The sequence below is a fragment of the Eublepharis macularius genome, chromosome 4 (assembly GCF_028583425.1).
Source record: "Eublepharis macularius isolate TG4126 chromosome 4, MPM_Emac_v1.0, whole genome shotgun sequence".
Classification (NCBI taxonomy): Eukaryota; Metazoa; Chordata; class Lepidosauria; order Squamata; family Eublepharidae; genus Eublepharis; species Eublepharis macularius.
This window is the reverse complement of record NC_072793.1, coordinates 147,376,183-147,399,792: the sequence shown is the minus strand read 5'-3', so window position 1 is coordinate 147,399,792 and position 23,610 is coordinate 147,376,183. Positions and strand designations below refer to the sequence as shown.

Sequence of the window (23,610 nt, the reverse complement as noted above, 5' to 3'; positions counted from 1 at the left end):
GGGGGGAATTCTATAATATAAAAAATTTGCAACCTAACGTTTGGGAGATAATATTGATTTATTGAATTTGTATCCCTTACACTTCCTCCAAGTAGGATTTGAGTCCAGTGGCACCTTAGAGACTTTAGAAGCTCCCCTTTTCAGACTCTACTGAAAGTTAACATGCTGAAAATCTTGTTGTTCTATAAGGTACCAGTAGACTCAAATCCTGCTGTTCTACTGCAGACCAATATGGCTACCCACCTAACCTTTCTTCAAGGAATTCAAGGCACAATACATGGTATGTCATCTCCCTTTAATCTTTATAATAAACCGAAGGAGTAGATTAAGCTAAGAGAGAGGCAAGCTGCATGACTGATAAAGAACAAAACTTGGGCATCCATAGATGGACTCCAACTTGCTAATTACTTGGTACACCTCTCTCTCACCCACCTCCACTAACCCATATATTAAAATATTTAATTTAAAATATTTAAGAGACTGTACTTGATTCTTACTGGATAAACCATTTCTGAATTTCTTTTTCACAACGGCAGTCAAACCAAAACACTGGATTGTAAAAACCCAATGAAATATAATTTAGTTCCTAATAACATAATTCCAGCCTCTTTATTTCTTGTTCTTCTTTTTAATACTTGCAATTGAAGTACTCAGCACAGCAGTAAACTACATGAAGTGCTCAGCATAGCCATAAACTACAACAGATGGGAATGTTTGTGCATATTTGTTCTGGGGGAGAGGGAAAAAAAGAGGTATGAGAGGAACTGTCTCTGGTCCTGATCATGAAACATTATTTCCAGAAGAAGGCTGAGTGTCAAGATACAGCAAGCTTGATATTTTTACTGCTGGGATGTCTAAGGTTGTCTGCAATCAGAGCAGATGTGCAAACCAAAACAGCTGATTTTGGTCATATTGAAGAACAAGCACTAACAGCCATCTGCAAGTCTTAATAAAGGGCAGAGAAAGCATTTCTCAGTTTATACATAGACTTGGTAATCTGTAGCTTAATCAAACAATTCCTAAGAGTACCATCCAAACAGATTTGAAATTTAGATGTTTGCTCGTGCTAGCTTTCTTTGCAGCACTATTAATCTATTTTAAAAAAAACCACCAGAGCTTTTTCTGCCTCTATAGGTTTGGGGTCTATGGAATTTTAACATGGCACCATTAAAGCTAGGTTACGCTTTGTAGTGGAACAGCTCTTTTGAACAGTTTATTACCAAGCACATGTCTCTTTAATAGATGCCATTTTCAAAGTTCAGTGAACACAATAGTGGGTTTTCTTAAATATCTGCTGTGGTAAATAAATGCTGAATTTTCCTTTGTTATGTCCCTATTGCTTAATGGTCCAGTTACTTGGGGTCAACTCTTTTGCTTAGAATTAAATCAAGAGCTTTGTGTCTCCATGATAGTTCCATAAACCCCTCATTCATTCCTCACTAAAATTGATAATACTAAACATAAGAATTCCTTTTAAATCAATACAAAATTATATTAACATCTGCAGTGATAACAATTTCATTAACAGTTGGACTCAAATTTGTAATAGAAGTATGAAGAAAAGCTAGAAACTGTATATCACTGAATGTGATCAGTTGGTGAATTCTAACTATTTGATACCAAGTGGCAAAATATTCATGAAAACTAGCTGTAAAACAAACTACTTACCACTAAGAATTATTTGAGCAAGAAACATGCACTTTATCCATACTGGACAATATGAACATCCAGTTTTATTGAAGTAACCTATAAGTACCAAAAGAGAGAGAAAGAACAAGTCAGATGCAATAGTATAGATAAAAGGCTGAATTAAGCAATTATAATAGACATAATATTGCTTCCTGAGTAATATGAAAAAAGTAACAAAATATGGAAATGAAAGACCACAGTACACACTCAGATATTCTTGTCCTTGATACTTGCATATTGGCAAGCATCTCTGTCTAATGCTTGCAAAAAGCACAAACACCAGTGCCTGTTTCATGTCCCCCTCTCTCCCCAACAGTTCCTTCCCTTCTTCAAGTCACAAATTTACTTTTTCAATAGTGGGTAATCTGTTGGGGTGAGGACTGGTTCTTTAAACAGAGGATAGGCTATGAACAGAGCCCATCTTACTCTTCCTATCTTCTCCATTGTGGCTTCCTGACTTGGTTGATGGGAACTGTACGTTTCCAGGCATACTAAATTGAATGAGTAGGCCAAGGAAGCCATTATTTCCATCAACCCCAGCATTCCAGCAATTTCTGAGCATGTTTTTTTAAAAAGCAGCCTGTGTTATTATGAACACCATCAATTGAGCAGACACAAATACTCTAAAAATATCACTAATTTTAAATAGTGAACAAGACATTAACCCTTTGCAAAGATCATGTAATGCAACAGTTATTAGGAAATTTCTGGAACATCCTGGAATACCAAAACAATACCCACTTCAGTTTGGCTTGAGAATTCTATCTCTGGCAGGTATTGTCAATATCTAGTGAATACCAAGAGAATAATAGGATGGTATTCACAACAACACCCAGATCTTTGTTCCAGTAGAGACATCAACAGTGGCTGAAGCAGGGCTTTCTTGAACTCTTTAGTGCCATGTTGCCTACAGTACAACTGAGTTTGCCTTTGTGTACCATTTTGGAAAACATTTTTCCCCTTTGTGAACACTCATTTAAAGCATTTTAAATTCTTTTAAAGTACTGTACAATTTAGAGCACTTTAAAAAAGCACAGTGAATGCACCCATGGAGATCAAAAAATGTGTACAAAGAGCTATTACAGTTTTGGTCACAGAAAATGGAAAGCATAAAGCAAGCAAGTTGGTGTCTGGAAAACACTGTTGTTTTAAAAAGAGCTCTGTGATACTTGAAAAAGTGGACATTTTGTAGTAAATGAAACTGGCCTGCTAAAAGTTAATCTAACAATTGTTCCTAGGACTGAGGTACTCAAAACCAGACCCCCCTGCCAATATTTGTAGCCATGCATTCTGGAAATCTACAGTACACAGGAACTTTACTAGCTTTGTGCTTGGCTGCTGTTTTTATTAATCCTTTCTTTAAACTACACATGGAAGAATATATTAACAGACAGAATGAGCAGGCACCTTCATCTCTGAACACAAAAGAATAGAAAGGAGGGTCAAAGGGAAACATGAGGATCAAAATGAGTGGGCAAATGGCATTTAATAGGCAGGTTTTAATTAAAGATGGTTGAATATTGTGCTCAAATGGAGTATCCGTTGTGAGTATCCAGATAGTTATTTGCAAGTATTTGATAGCAACATAAAATACTCATGTGCACATATGCACACAGGCCCAGTGCATCCATGGAGGTGGTGCCAGCAGCCGCCACGAGTGCTGAACACTGAAGGAGGCACCGTGCCGCCCCCCGATGACCCCCCCCAACCTGGAAGCGGGCCGCGTCCCCGCTCACTTGTCCGCCCCTTCACCATTGCCGCCTGCCTCGGCTCGGCTCTTGGCAAGCCCAGCACCCAGGCGGCATGACAGCAAGTGGGGAAGTGGGCCACCTCCCTGCCCCTTCACTGCTGCAGCCCACCTCAGGTGAGGGGAATGCTCCTGCGCAATGACATCACAAGTAGGTATCTCACCTCAGGCACCAGAAACCCTGGCACTGGCCCTGTATGCACATGTGGATGCTCATCCTCATACTTCCCATTTCACTCCCCCCTTTTCAAGCCACAAATCATCTTTTGAAGTCAGGAATGGGAACTAATTGGCTGTAGGGATAGCTCTTTCAAATAACATGAAATAAAGTGTTCCATGATATTTGGACAAGATCTGTATGCCGGTAGTCAACCATTTGCCTTCTTCAGCTATTTTCCCAGTTCCTGTGTGGCTGAGTTTCCATGGTCTAATGGTGATTCTTCCTCACTGCTCTCCCATACCTTTGGGATTAAGAAATCAGGAGAGAAGTAAGAACAAAAGAAGATGAACTTGAAATCAAGTTTACCCAGTTTAGACTGATCATCACCACTCCTAAATATGGGCTTAAATAATAAGTAATGAAGAATAAATATAACAAATGAACTGGGAGATTGGCCATGATGATGTCTCTACAGAAACTTCCATGTTAATATTCCTAGAATTAAATTTTGACAGCTAAAGAAAATGGCAGATCTGTCAATATGAGATGTTGTAAATGAAAAAAAAAACACCCTACTTCTGTGTCAGCCTATAGAAGTGATATATTATTAAGCAAATGTCAGGAAATGCCACCAAACAAATGCCACAGCAAGTAAGAGAACAAAGATATATTGTCAATGATATTTTATTAACATGCCAGTTGAAAGTATTCAGTTTTGCCACATACATTTCAGGGCCTGACCTGACCCCATAGCGGACAGATAAAAAACGAGCATTTACAACTATTATAAATATGAAAAAATGAAAGTTTTGCATTTAGTAGTGGCAATCATTGCATTAAAAATAGGATTTTGTCAGCAGACTTACACAATAGGTTTCTCTCTAAATTTAAATCATGGTTGTACTATGGCATTAACTGCTTTCATCTTCTAGGATAGAAGTTTATTACTGTGCTTTCTTTTCTCCCTAAAACTCTTTTGGTTGCATATCAGTGAAATATGCTGCAAAATGACTAGGTAAAGTAGACTGCAGCAATTCAGACCACAGGAGGGGACTGCCACTTTCATTGCAGGGACACTAGCACACACACACACACAAACTCAGTTACAAATGGAAAATATTAATTAGTGAGACAGTCAGGGCTTTTTTTCAGGGGGAACGCAGGGGAACGGAGTTCCGGAACCTCTTGAAAATGGTCACATGGCTGGTGGCCCCGCCCCCTGATCTCCAGACAGAGGGGAGTTTAGATTGCCCTCCCGCGGAGGGCAATCTTAACTCCCCTCTGTCTGGGGAGCCCGCGGAGGGCAATCTTAACTCCCCTCTGTCTGGAGATCAGGGGGCGGGGCCACCAGCCATGTAACCATTTTCTCCGAGGGCAACCCACTGAGTTCCACCACCTCCTTTCCCAGAAAAAAAGCCCTGGAGAAAGTCTAATTTAGCCCTAGTCCAGCTTTCCTGGCATTATCTTTGTAAGGAGTTTTTAATGCAGGGGAAACTTTCAAAGATGCAGTCCTCCAACTTTTGCTTCTCTCCACCTTATTTTTTAAAAAATCAACTCATTTTCCTTTAATTTCTAACAATCATCTTCCATACATTTGCAGGCAATCCAAGCAACCAGATAAGTGCCAAAGTTCCAGAGGCAGAGAGGCGGGATGAAAAAAAAACCAAGGAAAGAGAGGATGGAAGACCAACAAGATTTTCAGGGCATAAACTTTTGAGAGTCAAAGCTGAAAAAGGGAGCTTTGACTTTCAAAAGCTTATACCCAGAAAAACATAAAAATCAGTGTCCATAGCTGAAATGTAAAAGTTACTTGCTATCTCCGTGGCTACCGTTCTCCCCGCACCCTGGATGCAGCAGAATCCTATGCAAAAAATCTCATCCACTTCAAAATAACTTACTCCCAGGGAAACCTCCAGAGGATTACGGCTGGGCAGCTCAGTCCTAAAACTACACGCTTATGCCTGGAAACATGCCACAGTGAAGTAGTAACGCTCACTTTTGAGTAAGGATGTGATTGGGTGCAAACTGACTCCGTACTCAGCCCTACATTCAATGGGGCTCCAGGCACTGGACGAGGCTGCATGGGCTTTCCTTGCTGAGTGAGTACCATTCGTCGCGCTCTGTTAGTACCTGCGGGAGGGAATTTAGGCACGGGGGTGGGTGGGTCGGTAAGAAGCTGTCCCTGATCGAACTCGAAATCTTTCATTGTAAAGTTTTGGATTTCCCGCGTGATGTATTGTAACCGCCAGGGGCTGATCGCCGTCGACAGTTCCCTACGGCCAGGCTGGAATTTAACGCGGGAAAGAAACATTGCGGGAGCAGCCATAACCATCTCCCTAAAGGTCGTTTACGGTGGCTGGCCGTGTTGGTCTGCAGGAGAACCGCAGGATTTGAGTCCAGTAGCACCTCACAGACCAAGATTTTCAGTGAATAAGCGGTGAAAAGTCAAAAGCTCCCTTCCAGTACAATCCTAAAAGTTACTCCAGTCTAATCCCATTGAAATCTTTAGGGTTGGGCTGTTGGTCAGATAACCTTCCTTAAGTACTCTTCCTGCCGCTCTCCTCGCCTGAGGTACTGTCCGGTTCAGTCCCAGAAAGGCGGCCAAGAGACTTTCGGGAATGCCAGTTCTCCTCAGGATTTGAGCCCAGGGGCACCTTAGAGACCAACAAAGGTGTAAGCTTTCGAGAGCCAGAGCGCTCTTCTTCTGGGCTCCGATTTTCCGGTTCTACTGGAGATCAGCACGGCTACCCACCCAAAACAATTCTCAGCCCGCTCCCGCCTTTACCGGGCTGCCTGGTGGGCACCTGGCGAAAGGCTTGAGGGGGGGCGGGCAGGTCATGCATTCCCCGCGCGCGGCCGCCCAGCGGCCCGGGCCACTTGCACACAAACACGCGCGCGCCTCCACCCGAGCGAGGCAGAGCCGCGAGCTCCGGCAGCCCGCCCCTTCCTCTCCTTCCCTCCGCCCAGCGCGCTCGGCTCGGGCGTGGATGCTCGCGGGGAGCTTAGCTCGCCTCCGCCTCGCTCTTGCCCGGGCTCCTTGGACTGCCTGCCTTGCTCGGCGCGGGAGACCGGCCTGGAACGTTCCTCGCATCTGGCCGCTGAACTTTGCGCACCTGGAGCCGGGCAGGGATGGAGACGGTCAACCAGGTAACTAAGGGCGCGCCTGTGAGGTCGAGGGGAGCCGCAGGCGCGCAGCGGGAGGCGAGGCTCGCTCGGCAGCTCCCTTTCGCCCTCGCCCTCCCGCTCCCTGAAGCGGGTCGTGACCCTGCCCTCTCCTTTTTGTCTTCTCCTCAGCTCGCCTCCAAAGGGAGTTTCCGGGCGGTGAAGGAGCCCCTGGCTTTCCTGAGGGTGCTGGAGTGGGTAAGTCGGAGAGCCCGGCGGGTGGCGGGAGCTCTTGGCTCTCCCGGGGGAGGCTTGAGCGGGGGTGTGAAGTTGGCCGAGGGGAAGCCTCTGCGGGGGACCTTCCGGACCTGTCGCCGCCTGGCTGAGGAGAATGGCTGGGCTGCCCGGAATGCGCTTGGCTAAGCTCCTGTTTTTGTCTCTCGCCCTTCTTTGCCTTTGGGGGTCCCCTGCAATCCCCGGCGCCGTCGCTTGGCTTTCGGGGCGCGGGGGCGGGGAGATCCCGCCATCGCCCCTGTTTGCAAATCCAGCGCCAGTTCCCCCCCCCCCCTCCGGGGGTGGGGGTGGGAAGCAGGAGAGCTTGCAAATGCTGGGACTCGTGACTCGCTGGGCAGTGACTCTGGCATCAGCCCTCCTTGGATGGCAACCTTCCTTCTTAAATAGACTTCACTTCTTCCAGGACAGTGTTTTGGCGTGGATGCTGCTGATGGTGGGACGGCCCAAGGTTTTCTTTGGGGGAATCCTGGTCCAGGTGTGTGGGAAAGGGATCTGAGCCTTGGGAATGTGTGAACTGTAGGTTTTGTGGTCTGGCTACAGGGGAGAAGTACAATCAGGTATAGAAAGTAGGAAGAGCAAGTTTCCTAAAGTGTAAACACAGAATGAAGAATATAGGCCTTTGGGACAGCCAGCTGAAGAAAGCCAAGCTAAGAAGGACTGAAGGATGAAAGGATGGTACCTGAACTGATTCAGAAGCCTCTTCATCCCATCTACTTTGTAGCAGTTGCCACTTCTTAAAGACCGTCTGCCTCTCCCCTCCAATTTTGACATGTTCCCCTGACACTATATACCTGTAAAAAGCTTGCTTGCTTCTTGAACCTTCTGGTGCTTCTGCCCTGTGTATGCGATCCCAGCCCTTGTGTTTTGTTTGGTTTCATCTGGTGTTGTTCAAAGAATGATCTCTCATCATTTAAGTACAAAGTGGGGTTATTTTCCCTCACTGCTAACAAGTTTTCATTCTCCATCCTGCCTTATTATGCATTTAGCAAACTAGTCTCTGGGCTTGAGCAGTAAATGCAGGCAGATAATTGGTTAGAGGAGTAATGTCACTGTTTGTTTCTCTGATCGTTATTCAGAGTGAAGTCTGCAGGTCAAATGACATCCATTGCCAGTAGGTCTGAAGGAGGAGGAAGAAGTTATCTGAACGGAAAGTTCAGAGCATGTCATGGAGGATTAATCACATTTTCCCCAACATTGAATAGCTAGGAATTATGTAATACATGCGTGTGTCATGAATGTGTTTGTTTACATATCTTATGAATATATGGATACATGAGGTTAGTGTTGATGTTCACAGTCTCTTTGGAGAAGCAAAATGTTATTTAATACACATTTTTGTTCTTAAATATGTTTTCAAGCATATTTGAACATACACTTTTGACTACTGTTTGCTTCATGATACTGAAATACTGTGCTTTTTCTAAGGCTTCCAAAATCAAGTATTATGTGTCATTTAAGTTATTTTGGTTCTTGTCACTTATGCAGTTATGAAACATGTCCAGATCATTTTCTGTTTGGCTGATGTGTGAAAAACTATAGCGTCTTTTAAAAAGTACCTATATCTCCCTTGAAGAAAAATGCAAACAATGTGTTAATTGTTAATCTGTTGTTTTCTTCCAACAAACATGTCTACTGTTAATTACTGTAATTATAAAGTGCAATTTTTTAAATTTCTAAAAACTTTTAAAAAATTAACTGCTGTTTCAATAGGAACAGTCTGTCACTAGATAGAGATGCCTGTTGTGAATGGATACCTTTTGGTCCAGCTTTTTTTATTTTGAGAAAATGGAAGAAATGTTAGTTCAAATGCTTTGGAGTTAGCTATCAGTATTTAGGATAGCCTATGAGCTTTCCCAGTAAGTAGTGCATCCTAGCATGTGGTAAAGATTCAGAACGATGTAGAAGTTGTGTAGGAGTTGCTTTGAAGACCACCAAAGAAGAGTAGAGAAGATAGCAGTTGGTGAAAGTTACAACTAGGAAAGCCCTTCTCAAATGATCAGATGATCATTGTGCAATCTGATGGGATCAGTCAACAAATGATTTGTACTATTTGCCTGTAAATGGTTTTTGTAATCGTGGCCTCATCAATAGAAGTGTTTTGATGCAAATGTGTGCAGCTCCTGGAACTCGCCATCCAGGCTGAAAATCTCAGTGAAAGTCCCTAAAGGATCAGTTGGTCAGACTAAATTTTTGTCTTCTAGTTACAGTTTAAAAGGTAAAGGTAGTCTCCTGTGCAAGCACCGAGTCATTACTGACCCATGGGGGGAGGTCACATCACGACGTTTTCTTGGCAGACTTTTTACGGGGTGGTTTGCCATTGCCTTCTCCAGTCATCTACACTTTACCCCCAGGAAACTGGGTACTCATTTTACCAACCTTGGAAGGATGGAAGGCTGAGATGGCTGTTTAAACACTGATTTTATACCACTTGTCTCTGCAAAGGTTGTGGCCAAATTATGTTTGTTGGATGGCAAGCTGAAGCCATTATGCATTAGCTATCTTACATATTGAAGATGTCCAGAATATGAAATGTCATATGCACTAGACGGGAAAGAATCTATATGTGACTGGCTAAGGGTCAGTTAAAGGGATTTTTGTGTGGTGTATCAAATAATCAGTGCATTACTGGTATTGATATAGTACATATCTATATTGCTTTAATATAGCCACCCCTAATCCTACAACTCTTTGGTATATATGGAGGTAAACTTTTTTGGACATCTGTATGTTTCTACTGTTGGTTCTACTTAAAGGCATGAAGCCTGAAGAAAATAACAAACATTTTTGGAGGAAAACTTGGTTTTTGTTTTCATTTCTCTATTTTTCCATTGTAAGTAGTATAAATGATCACTTACGAAATATTTTTCTTTAAAATAATGACTGAAATGTTTTTAAAACTGCCTTTCCTAAAATGCTTTTGAATAGTAACTGTGCATGATAATAGGTAACATTGTAATGTGTCAGTAGCGCAAAAGTATGTGTGCACATTAGTTTTGCTCAAAGCATTTCCATTTCTTGTAAGAACTATTCTCAAACTATATTAAGACTTGCCTATAGGAATGTTGCTTTTTCCAAGCTCTTTCAAAATATGATTTTCTTCTGCTTTTGGAAAATATATGTGGAAACTTGTTCAAGTCCTTTGGAGTACAATTATATTGATAGTTTCTGTTTTCCAAACTTTCCCTTCTGGTTTCCCAGCTGGTAAGAATAACTCCTTGATGCCTTACATGATGCTTGCTGTTTTGTTGATCACCCGGAGCATATTTATAATTATGGTTTGAATAAAATGAAATAATTTGCACCTCTTAAGTTTTGTAAATAAACCAAACAGCATACATTTAATGTAAAGTTAAACATAAATTATATTATATATTTAAATAAATAATGTTTAATTCTGGTAAGAAAATAAGTATTGTACAAATTCCCATGTTTTTTGAGGGGGAAAATACCCCATGAGTTTAAAAAAAACCCCCAGTTTTTAAATATATATTCAGGGTTTTATGAAACTTTTTCATTTCTACTTTTACCTTTCCTCCTCTTTGTGTGACTTGAGTCCACAGATGCCAAGGTGTACCGCAGTTTCCACAGTGAGTATTCCAAATCAGTCAATGGGCTTCCTGGGCCCTGCAGTGCTGCTTGGAATAGGCCTTTGAAGGGGATAGCTAGATGCAAGAGAACTCACAGTGGAAGTCAATTTCCCACGGAGAAGAATTGGACCTCTCTTCCATCTTCTTTCCCCCGCTTCTGCAAATATGCCAAGATGAACTGAAAAGGGAGCACTTCCTTCTGTTTCCAGGCTGAGCATAGTGGTGTGGTTTGGATGGAGAAAGCAATTGTGTCTTGAGAACTTTTATTTTCAAGAGACCTGGTATTGGTCTGCTGAAGATATTTCCCTGTGGTGCCACGAAGCTTTGTGGATGATGTTGAGCCAGTCATACCCTGTCAGCGTAATCTGTCTCACATGGTTGTTGTAAGGATAAATAGGGAAGACAGAACCTTGTGTGCTTCCCTGGGCTCTTTGGAAGAAGGGCAGGATGAAAATTACTGCAGAGAGAGAAAGAAATGGAAGATAAGGTTGAATTACCGATGCCTCCTCTAGCTCCTGGAAAAGTACATATTTCTGGATTTTTGCTTTACCAGTGTGGTACTCTGGAAAGAGAAAAAAGCATGACTCCATGTAGGTACTTATGGAATGAACTGTTGGCCTCTATAGACGACTCACTCTTGGAAGTCAATAGGAAGTAGGTTATGGTCGTGTGGACTGATATCCTTTATGTGTATTGGACTATATTAGCATTACAAGAGCCTGTTTCTTCTACAGTGAATAGCGTAATAGTATTTAACAGGATAGACCCAGTAGTTATTTTGTGATATTGGTCCTGAACACCTGTGGCATGAATGAGGCTCTTGGCAGATCCTGGCCACAAAAATCTGTACAATTACTCTTTGTGTGTGTGTGTGTGTAGTTTTATATATACACAGTTTTATGTGTTATTTTTTATACACATGTGCTGCTATTTCTGGCCAAAGAGACCATTTAAAAGAACTTTCTGTGAAAATCATTTGACTTCTTTTCATTGGCTAATTTCCAGGTGGAAACTAACCAGGCTATTATTGGAAAGCTGTGTAAACATTCAAGTGATAACACTTTGCTTGTCTTGGTTTGTTTTTTTCTGTTACACTGTACTTACAGTTCTGTCTTATTAATTTGCCCTTCTGCTTAATGGCTTTGGAATTCCAATTCCTTTTTTTTCTTGCAGTTAATGCTCCAGACTGGCTGCCATTTAAAACTTAAAATAACAAACCAACAACCTTCCATTGATTTTTGTTGTGGTAAATTTCTATGCCAGTTGGAAGCCATTGGCACATTTGCTCAGAACAGACCAATTATGTCCCTTAATTGCCAGATTTACAGCTGTTTCATTTTGAGTCTTAAATGCATGTGATAGGACCAGTTTCCCCTTTCCTCTTTTTTAAAAAGTGCTGATTGCAGTGGTATTGAGCTGCTTATAGCTGCTCTTGTTAGCAGAGTCATTTTGTTTCTTGACTTTCTACTAATATATAAAGCATTTAGGTGTTCAGGGTATTTAGTGTTATTAGGATCTCTATTACAAATTCACATTTGACTTTGCGATGGGAAGTCAGGCTATTCTGTTTCTTGCAGTGGCTTAAGAGGGCCTGAGAGTAGGTACTAGGTAGCAATACTTCAATCAGGACCAAGCTGTGAATCCTGTATCGTTCCCACATATTCAGATTGGAATGTCTGGTGTAGGAAGCACTACTGTGGTGACTTTGAGTTGGTTTTAACTTCAGTGGGTACTAAACAACTGATTCATAATTTGTCATGCTTGATGTACATTAAACATAATACCTCCTATATGGTAATGCCTTCTATACAGCTGTTTCATTATAGCACTCTTCATTTTGTGTGTTATTTTTAAAAAGAAAATGTGGGTGAGGGAGCTGGATGATGGCCTCATGGCATGATTGGCCCAACCAGAAATAATTATAGCTGGGGTGAAAGGGACATGGTACTGCTGTGGGTGGGATGACCAGCTCCCAACTGTGTCTGATATCTGCAAAAGACCTGCACATTTAGGAATGGGATTTCATTAGGAGCTGAAGGGCTGACAAAGAAGGTGGTCACAACTCTCTGGGAAGAGAGACTTGACATGGAAGGCAAGCTGGAGAGGCTTCTCAGAATACTAGTTGGCTGGTAGTTGCCACCTCATATGTTCCTTTGAAGTTTCTTTGAGGGTAGCCACTCTTAGGTCAGCAATGGAATGTCCTGGAAGATTAAAATGTTCTCCCACTGCAATGTCAGGTTTATGCCCATTTATTCTTTTGTGTAGAGAGTGACCTGTTTGTTCAATGTAGAGTGAGGAAGGACATTGCTGATACTTGATGGCATATATAATGGTGGAAGATAAACAAGTGTGAATGAACCTGATTGTGTTGTTGGAGTGAATATGGGGACAGAGTTGGCATTTTGGTTTATTGCTGGCCATAGTCCCAGAGTCCATGAAGGTTTCAGGTCATTAATTATTTGTTGAACTGTAGCAGGACTAGGGATTTGCCCAAGGACTTGAAACCAAACAGAATCTCAAGAAGGAAAATTTATTAAGCCGGCTGGCTCAGATGTGATATCATATCACTTCAAAATCTCTGAGCCCCGAATAGAGAGAGTTCAGATGCTGAAATAGTCAAGCTTGCTTACATCACATAGCATGTGGTACATAGTTGATTACAGTTTACAATATTTTAGCCTCATCATCAAGATCATTGCCCCAGACATGACCTTTTCTTTGTGCAGCATAAATCCAGACAAATTTTCTTAAATCATCAGTTTTATCTTTCAGGCAGTCTATTCTGAGATACACAATGCAATATACTTCTTCTTTTCTCAGGCTACAAGTTTCCTGTTCCAACAGTATCTAGCTGACTTGACAGTTATATTTTACTCTGAAGAAGGATTTTATTTAATCTTAAATGTTAGTTAATCAGAACAATATTATAACACTTATCAGTTAATAATCAATATAATATAAAACATTTTCCTTGAGGCTTGCTACAGAACTGGTTTGAGCTGAGAACTGTATGTGACCACTAGTGGCTTTCTGTTACTGTTTTGTTTGGGCTTATTTTGTAACAAGTTGTCCTTTGGTATCATTCCGGCTTTCTCGATCTGCCTCTTTACTACATCTGGTGGGTAATGTAATTTCAAAAATGTCTGTTGTAGATCTTGCAGGTGAGAATCTCTGTCTGAGGGACTGGAACAGATGCAGCTATCGTTCAGCATTGTTCTTTTCTCACCTTTTCCAGCTGGAGCTTGCTTAGATCTTCTTATAAATATCTAATGCCCTTTTTTCTCTTACCAGGAGTTTTGGGTTGAAGGAGAAGTTGCAAAGACACAGGAGTGTGAGACTGTGTCTTACTCATAGACAGTGAAGCTTGTTTACAGGAGCAAATGACATTGAAATGCAATGCCAATTTACGGCTGGTGTAGCCTTCCCAGAAGGCATCTTTCAAAGTATTCATGAGTCTTGTAGGTTGTATTGTCTCAAAGTGAATTCAGAGATCTAACATGATCTTTCTAAAACTTTATACACCTTGACTTTACGGAATGATTGATTTTGTAACTTCAAGAACACCTGGGCTAAGATATACTCCTAAATGATTGTTTAATCTTTTCCAGTAGCTTCACTGATCTTTTGTTGGTCTTTCGTAGTGCACACTGAGCTTTCGCCTTACTTTTTCCAGGTATGAAGTGTAATCCTTTGTACCAGATACTCAAATCATGTGTTGTGCTGCTCTCACTTGCTCATAAGGGGTGGTCTCTTTGCTGCACTTATGCTTACAGTGGTCATCATCTAAGCTGAGACAAATTGGGGTTGATAGTGGCCCTCCACAGGCATGTAAGCAGGAAGGGGGTAAGGGAGTGGTAGATAAGGAATGGAATAAAATGCAAAGAGGTTACAACTGTTGCCTTGTCAGAATGTGGGTGTCATGGGCTGGGCCGGGCCAGCCCAAGCAGGGTGGTTCAAGTCCAAACCTTAATGCCAGAGTCTGAGGGGAGTTCCAAGAGCTAAAGCCAGGTCAAACCGGTGGTCAGAGCACAAGATAACACCAGGAGTGAGTCCGGAGTCCAAGAGCAAGGTCAGGCACAGTCCAAGGTCAGTTACCGATAGCATCAGGTCCAAAAGCAGGCACGGGCAAGGTCCACAGAACACGGCGTGGTTGCAGGCAATAGACACATTGCTTCCACGCCCAGCAGTTCCTCCAGACTGGCTCTTATAGCCAGGTGTGGTTTTCAGCCAGCTGCTGGGGCTCCATCCTGACGCTACTCATCGTCACTCTCCAGCAGCTGGCGTTGGCTCAAGAGGCGAGCACTGCCTCATCTCTCCTGCAGTTCCAGTCTCTGGCGCTGCCTGTGGCATTCCTTGGGCGTGAGTGAATCTGGGGTGGTGGAGGCTCTTGGCTGCGCTGCACCTGTAGAAGTTCCTGGCTGAGCTTCCCCTGTGGTATTGAAGCTAGAGGGTGCTGGTGTCTCAGCTTCTGGCTGCAAGCTCTGATCAGCCAGCAGCTGTTGCTCCTGATTGCTGGCTTCTGCTGATTCAGGGCTAGGGCTGGCTACACAGGGCTCCTCTTCTCCTGAGGAGTCCTGGCTGGCTACACGAGGCTCCTCTCCTCCAGAGGAGACCTCACTCTCAGACTAGGCCATGACAGTGGGCTACTAAGTGATTAAGTAGGTGGACTATTGCCACTAAACAAATCTCTACTCAGCAGAATGAGGTGGAAGATTTTCAACATAATGGAATGTATTTTAGATACATGTGGAAATCTCATTTTGGAATGCTCTTCCATATGGAGTGTGTGTGTGTGGGGTGGGGGAATGTCTGGACTAGTTTCCTCCCTGTTGTTAGGAGGGTGTTTTTTTTTCTTGATAGAGGAGGCATTTAAAGAAAATATGATTTCTCACCTGCACTCTGAAGCAATACAAGCCATTTTACCACCTAATTCTGCTGTATGCATAGATGTCTGCCTGTGCCTGTTATTGCCAAGCTGGAATATATTCTAATACTCTTCAGAATAAGAGAAGCTGCTGACAGGAAGAGGGGTTAAGCAAAAGGAACGTTAGGCAGACAGGGAAGATGAGGGCCAGTTTAACACACTATCAAGTCCATGTGTCTCCTGTGTGGATTTCTACAGTTCTGTGAGTCCTCAGCTGGGAATTTATGGAGATCTGTTTGGACTGGGATTATGGAATGTGAGGAGCAACAGCCTTTTCTCTGCACTGTTTTCCTGACCTGAATTGGCCCTGAGTTGCCTCTGTTTGTCCATTGGGAAAGCTTATATGTACTTACAGCTACATGTTAACTTTCACTAATGGGGCAAATAGCAACTCCGAGGCCCATTTCAGGTCAGGGAAATGGCACAATGGGGAAGAAAGAAGCTGCTTGTTGCAGCCCTGATCAGAATTCAGCCCAATTACACCTGAAATTTGAGTTCCTAACACATTCCTAGTGGCCACATGGACTTTGTAATGTGTAAATCAGCCCTTGAGTGGGTACCTGAAAATAAATGGACTAAAAAACTAGACTGGAAAAAAGTTTGTGGCAAATAATTTGTAGTAACACCTTATGTCTTAATATGAGCATTTGGGACAAATGCCGTACGGTCTCATTGCATTCCTAGATGCTGAGCGTAGTGCATGAGATGTATATTTCTCCGGGCATTTAACTGGAGACTGCCTGTAATGCACCCATGAATCTGTGACTGACTGCTGGCTTAACGGGGTCATTATGATTACACCATTGGTCTGTATACAGCCATTGAAATCACAAGGCTGAACATGTTTAATAAGCTGTAGTATTACATTTTTGAATCCTCCTATGTGTGTGAATCCAGAGAAAAAGCCCAGTTCTTTCTTGTTTTTTTAAGTATTTGTTTCTCAGAATAACCTGGAGCCTGGGCCCCATAATACAGTGAATTTTGTACTTGTCTTGAGAATTGGGATGAAAACAGTCATGGCAAAGATCACACCTCCATCACCATCCATCTGTAAAAAGCAAATTGCAGGTGTGCATGTGCCCAAATTGATTCAGGGCCACACAGGAAGGAGAAGTAGGTTAACCTTTCAGCCTTCTCTCAGTTTCACTTATCAAAACTGACCTGCCTTTGCTGCAGTTAGCACAAAGGTTGACTAAATTAAATTCCTATTGAAGTTTCTATGCCAAATGAATCAAGTAGAACCAGTTAGAAGTGGCTTTTATGACAGGAGTGCAGTTACAGCACAATCCTATGCAGAGTTACTCCAGTCTAAGCCCACTGATTTCAAAAGTGAGCAGCACAGTGTCCTTCAGAATCTCAGCCTTCTCAACCAGCATCACTTCCATCTTATCTGGGTTTAGTTTCAGTTTGTTCACTTTCAGTCAATTGACCACTGCTGTCAGGTAGGTACTGTGTTGCATCAACAGGGGATTTGGATAGGGATCTAGAGCTGGGTATCATCTGCATATTGATGGCATCCAGTTCCATAGCTACAAATGATTTGTCCTAATGGCTTTACATAAAGGTTGAATAACATGGGGATATGATTGCACCCTGCTGAACCCTGTAAGATAATTCCTGCCCTGAAGATAGCTGTTCTCCAACTGCAGCCCTTTGAGTCCATTCCATGAGGAACAATTTAAAGCAGTCCAAGGCACATCCTCTGATACCCATTTCTGCTTCCAAATAACTCAATAGGCTACCATGATCTACTTTATCAAAGGCTGCAGATAGATCTAGGAGGAGCAACAAAGAAGCATGGCTTTTGTCTGCATGAGTTGCATAAGTGGTATAAGCTAGAAGTAGCTGTGATTCTTGTCAAACTCAGAGATCTGCCAGTCTGTTTGAGGATTTACATGGGAGCCTATCCTTATTGAAGAGACTTAAAAGTGATTTGATTAACTATATTGAACAGCAAGTATAATTGCCACTCCTATTAAGCCCCAAGTTGTGATTTCAGAAAGCTGAGTTCTTTCTTGACTGCGCAGTTCTAATGCTGTGGTCCCGAGCTGCCCCTAGACCTCGAGGTATGTGTGGTACCAACCACTGGGTATCTGTCCCTAAATCCATGTTAATAAGAGACAGAGTTGCCTTAGGGTACCAGCTTCCATGTGACAAAAATGCTTATTCCAAGTTATTAATAAAATGACTTATAATTTTATTAGTATGGTCTTGTGCCATCACACACCTTTGTTTTGGATTGTTCTACACCTGCTAGGTCATATTCAAGTACTGTGTGGTAGAAATATTTTCTTTGAAACTTAGACATTGTGCCAAAGGATTTCTGTTTTATTTAGAAGTCACACAGGGAGCCTTGAAAGATCAGTTTTACTAATTTTTAAATGCTTTTTGATGACTCCGACAAAACCTGGCAGGCATGTAGCTTCTGATCTGAATAGCTGTCTCTGAAAGAAAACATTAAACAAAAACAAAACAGACAGAAGGTAGTTAGTGGATCAACCCCTGATGTTCATTACATCTGAGTAAAGCCTCTTTTTTCAGTCTTTCATTCTTTGTCTCTCCCCTGCCTTTTCCTCCTTAATTTGCATTTCATTTTGTCTTGAGGCAGAAATTTCCAATTCTTTAGTGCACAGATAATGCGACTGAACTGAATTTATCTCTCCATCTGTAGCTGAAACTTTTGCTTTAGAACTTTTGTCATGGCAATCTTCAGATAATCAAAGTTGACAAGCTTCAGTCTCCAACCCACATCAACATAAGCCATGGGAAAATTAGTGCAAAAGTGTTCTAGGAACTCAGTACTCCACTGTATTAGGGGCCAAGCAACTTGTACTTATTTACTTCATTTATACCCTGCCTTTCTTCCCAATGGGAACCTGAAACATCTTACATATTTTTTTCTTCTCCATTTTTCTCCTCACAACAACCCTGTGAGGTAGATTAGGCTGAGAGAGAGAGGGGGGGAATGTCAACCAGCAAACTTCCATGGCAGAGAAGGCATTTGAATTTGGGTCTCCTTGATCCTAATCTGAAACTCTAATAACACTGAAAGCATTCCACATAAAATATTCGTTTAGAGAATTTCAAGGGCATCAATTGTGTTCTGCAAAGAAACATTTTTGGAAGGTTCCCTTGTCCACTACTTTCCCTTGTCCACTATTGCTGTGGCCCTGCTGCCCTTGGCATTAGAAATGAGAGGGAAGGCAGGCATCTGAGTTGTCCGCTGTCTTTCTGGACTTTCCCCTTTTGCCTTCAGGTTGTCAAGTCTGGTGTCTCCTCTCCATCCTCTTGTGGGATGAGATTATCTCATGGGGGAGGGGGGTTGGGGCTATCTTCTCCCAAGCCCCTCATTGGCTGCTTCACTGGACACCGCCCCCCCCCCCAGATCTACCCTTGCTCACATTGAGTGGACTGTCCCACCCCCAAGATCTGCCTTGCTGCCTGGCAGTTTTGCTGTTGCTCTCACACCTTCTCAAGTCTCTGGGCCAAGTGCTCATCCCTCTTCCCTTCCCACCAGGTTCCAGTGGGTGGGTGATGCCAGCACTCCCCCAACAATGGCCGTAGTCACACGGGCGTTTATTCCGTCAAATTTCCATTATGTGGCGCTATTGTTCCTATCGGCGCCATGATGCAATCTTTTGTCAAATACCGTCTCCTCCCGCTTTGAGTTGTTCACACCGTAGCGCTCTGTGCCGTCATTTTGAACGGGCACAGAAAAAACTCCTCCCCCCTTTTTAAATTTTTTTTCCCCGCTTTATTGCGTTATAACGACATTACATCGTTATAACCAAACGTTAGCCCAACCCCAAAAGAGCAGGATAGGTTGGCCAAGTTTTCCCGCCCTGGAAGCAGCTTGAACATTGGCTAAGATTGTTTTTCTTCCTAATTTGAACATCCATAAATATACTCTTGTTCTGAGAAAAACCCCTGTCTGACGTGATCCCCATCGCCGAAGACTCAACCATGGCTCCACCGAGTGAACTTGTAGTTCTGGTGGCCCAACTGGTTGTTTTGATGGTTCAGAGCACGTTCACTCTGTGCCATGCACACCTGCGATCCCTCCATCGGAGGCGAAGGGCAGCGGAAAGACTTTTTCGGTCTATGCTGCTCGAGCAGCATAGAAAGAACACTCTTTCATTGCTTTGTATTTTTATAATACTATGACGTTATAGCGATATAAGGACGTTTTTTTTTTTTTAAAAAAAGGAGCTCGCTGCAGGAGAGCGCGAAAGGGCGTCTGGGATAACGGGTCAAGATAAGAAAGGGAAAATTCCATCATTATGGGATAGAAATCGATGCCGGATGGTCACACGGAAGCAGATTATAGCGCGAAAATTGAGACCAGAGGAGAAATCTCAGACTCGCAACAGTGCCAGAATAAGGTGGGAATTTTGCGGTAGATTGCGCAATTTTCGCGCTAATTTTAAGCCCGTGTGACGACGGCCAATATATTACATCCGCTCAATGGATACTCAATGGCCTGTAACCAACCATGCAATTCCAAGAACTTAAGAACAATTATGTTTTCTTAAGAGGAGGCAGTGATTTCTGTCCACTGAATTTACTGAAATTTTGTTCCTGGGAAGCTAGTGGGCCCTCAGGGATAACATAGTGGGAGTTGGCAGCTGATCATGAGGATCCATGGAAATTGTGGCCCTCTTAAGAAAACATAAATGCCAAAATGTTTCTTCCTTTAGTGGAAAATGCTATCAAAGAAGGAATATACAGAGGAAACAATAAAAAAATATTGAAAATGATTGTTCACAGTATTGTTGTTTTTGGGGAACAAATCCCTTCCCTAATTTCTACTTGATCACTCCCTTTAAACCTAAGATTTCTGTGGAGAATGTATGTGGAGAGGAAGAGTTGGGAAGAAACAGGAGAATTCCAGTCTTTAACGTATTGAATTTGAGATTGTAAAGAGACCTCCAAGCAGAAATATTAGACAGGCTTGTGGAGATGTTGGATGAGACAGAGGGAGAAAGTTCAGAAGTAGAAAGAGCTGGATGTCATCAGTGTATAAGTGGTACTGAAAGCCATGGGATTTGATGAGGTTACATAGGGACAGTATGTAGAGAGACAATGGAAGAAGGCTGAAGAAAGGTCCCTGGGGCTACCCCAGTGAAGTGAGGAAAACCAATGTTTCCCTGTGGAAATAATGGAGTGATTCAATGGGTAGCAAGAAAAGCAGCTGGAAGTGTATTTATAGAAATCTAGGTGTCAAGAGAGTCAAGCAGGAGGGAATGATCATCTGTGATAAAGGCAGCTGAGAGGCCAGAAAAGGTGAGGAATTAATAGAGGTCTTCAGATTTAGCAGCAAGGAGATATCACATGTAGGCAATTTCAATTCATTACAGAGGATGGAATGCCTATTGGTAGTCATCAGAGGTAGTTTAGCTGGCTGCCTGTATGTTAACTGCACTAAAGTGACTAGTTTTTGGATCAAGCCACAGGAAATGCTTTCTTTCTTTCCCTTCCCCCTCCCCTCCCCCCTGGGCTAAATGTTCTTTTGTGACTTTTGTTGTGAATAGGCTTGCATGAGGAATATCACTTGCATTTCATTCCCTGGCTACCACATTTTAGATGATCAAAAATCATGATTGCAGTGTGTATGTTGGAACATAATGAGACTCTCATATGGGGCATCATATGAATATAACTAACTAAGTATTGCCTTAACCCAGTGGTTCTCAAAATGTTTGAAATGGTAGTACCCTCTTCTACGCTTACTCTGCTTTTTGTGTTACATGTGCAGTGTAACTTTATGCTGCTTCCCTCTCTCCAGTTTAAAAGCAAAATGCTTGAAATAACTAACATTGAACAACTGAACAATTTAGTATTTTTCATTATTAGTATGTATAAATAGTTAACATTATTGAACAACAGTTGTATATCACGACTAGACATGGGCACAAACAGAAAAAAAACGAACATGGTGTTCATTGTTCATTGTCATCCATGAGCAACGAACAACAAACACTGACGAACATGATCCTGTCACGAACATGTTCGTTGTTAGTTGTTCATGGGGGCCAGCAGGCTCTCCTCCAGCCATCATGATCCCTACTGCACCACTCCCAGAAACCCTACCTGAGCAGGTAGCAGGAAAGGTACCAATAATAAATGATAGCTTGGCCTAAGAGCCTGGTGTCAGGATGTCAATTCTCTAGCTAGAGTAACGCCATGTTAACTTGTGTTATAATCAGTAGTTGTCTAGTTTTCCTCCCTCTAGGCCCAAGTGTCGTCCAGGCCGCTCATATCCATGGGAGCGAAAACTAGACAACTACTGATTATAACACAAGTTAACATGGTGTTACTCTGGCTAGAGAACTGACATCCTGACACCTGGCAGCAGCCCTGGAACCTGAAGGGGTAGATCCCTATTCCACCACACACAAAGAAAATTCAAGTTCTAACGCACTCACCCTGTCTCTCTAACAGCAGCTGTCTCTCCCTGAAAGCCAGAGCTGGGAGCCCCCCTCCCCCCTGGTCTTTTCCTCAACAAATGTGGAGGCTCCAGTCCACACTTGGAAGGAAGACCTAAGCAATTGGGCTTAGATTGGGGTTTCCAGGGCAACAGCAGGAGTTCAGACAGAGTTCAGAGAATCTCTGCCTGAGTTGCCATGAGAATTGATTGCAGGTGCCAGACTGTCTGGCTTGATGAACAGGAATGAATGAGGCTTGCAACGACCACCTGTTCATTTAGAATGGGGCCTCATGAACAGCTTGTTTGCGAACAGCAGATTGGGCTGTTCGTGGGTTTTTTTAGTTCGTATTGTTGTTCGTGCCCATCTCTAATCACGACCATTTCCTACATCATGTACAAAGGAAAAACCCAACATTTTTATTGAGCCTCCTCTTCTAGTTCCACCCTGGCCTTGTGACCTGCTTGTCAGGAGGAAGTCATGATCAGCTCGTGGGACTTGACTCGTAGTTTGAGAACTTGACTCATAGTTTGAGAACCACTGACTTAACTGTATGATGCAGTATTAATCCCATGGCTTTAATTTTAATGCACTCTGGTCTACCACTCAGCTTTGCTCCTGCTGGAGTAGTTTGTCCTGAAATATGTAGTTTCATAAATGGAAGAATATTATATTTTTATTTTTAATATTGCCTATATTATATTACACAATGCCTTAATACAAAGAAAAGGAGAAGGCTGTTTTATAACAATTCATTTCCTTCAAATACATAAGTTGCCCAACATTCACAAAACATTTCAAATCATTACTCTGCATTCTTTGATAATACGTCAATTTGGTTAATGAAGTTTAATCCCAGACATGATTAAACCAGTCTTTTTTAGATATTCTCCCCCCATTGTGCCCTTATAGTCATCTTCTCAGTTGTAAAGAAAGTTTAACTCAATATCTGAAGAAGCTATTAATCCTTTACCTTGGCCGTTTTCACATGTGCCCTGGGAGAGCACGCAAATTCATGGCATAAAGTGTCTTCCTAGCACGATCTCCTGGCATGATCCCCTTTAACGACCCGATGACATCATAAAAAGTGCCATTAAATGGGGTATCGTAGGAAAGGGATCCCAGATGTTTCGCTAATGAGTTAGAAACCATAGATTTCACCATTTCGTTGCCTTACATATTATCTGTTGCTTTAAATATGTATTCCTATATCCTACCTGTGCTTTATGTTGTTAAATATAAGTCCTAGAATTGATTATGTTCTGTTTCAGCAATTCCTCAACCTCATACTGGATCCTTGCTAATACTGTATCTTTGTAAACTTATATTCTTTTACTCCATGACATTATTTATGGAAATGTTCTTGAAACTCTTCATTTACCCTATGTCATTGTTTGTGGAAATGTTCTTGACACTGTATGGAAATGCCTGCCCTTGTCCTTGCCACTAATTGCACTAATCTCACACTATATAACCCACCTTGAGTCTCAGTGAGGATGGAATATAAATAACATAAATAAATAAATAAAAATAAATAAATCACACTAGGAAGACTATTTTATGCCATGTGTTTCGTGCGATCTTCCGAGCATGTGCCTGTGTGAAAACGGCCCTTATCCTAACAGCATTATTTTAGGATCTAGTGGTATGTAGTTACATCTCATTGACAAACTGGTTCATAT

The 23,610-nt window shown here is 42.3% G+C and overlaps 1 protein-coding gene across 1 annotated transcript in view; it reads left to right on the top strand.

The window, feature by feature from the left end:
* The first annotated feature begins 6,725 nt into the window (after window positions 1–6,725).
* The window catches only part of SYNPR (synaptoporin), a 246,101-nt gene continuing 229,216 nt past the window's right edge, over window positions 6,726–23,610 (top strand). The window contains exons 1-2 of the mRNA XM_054977829.1: window positions 6,726–6,743; window positions 6,891–6,956. Coding sequence (XP_054833804.1) covers window positions 6,726–6,743; window positions 6,891–6,956 — 84 coding nt within the window. The remainder of the gene's footprint in view (window positions 6,744–6,890; window positions 6,957–23,610) is intronic.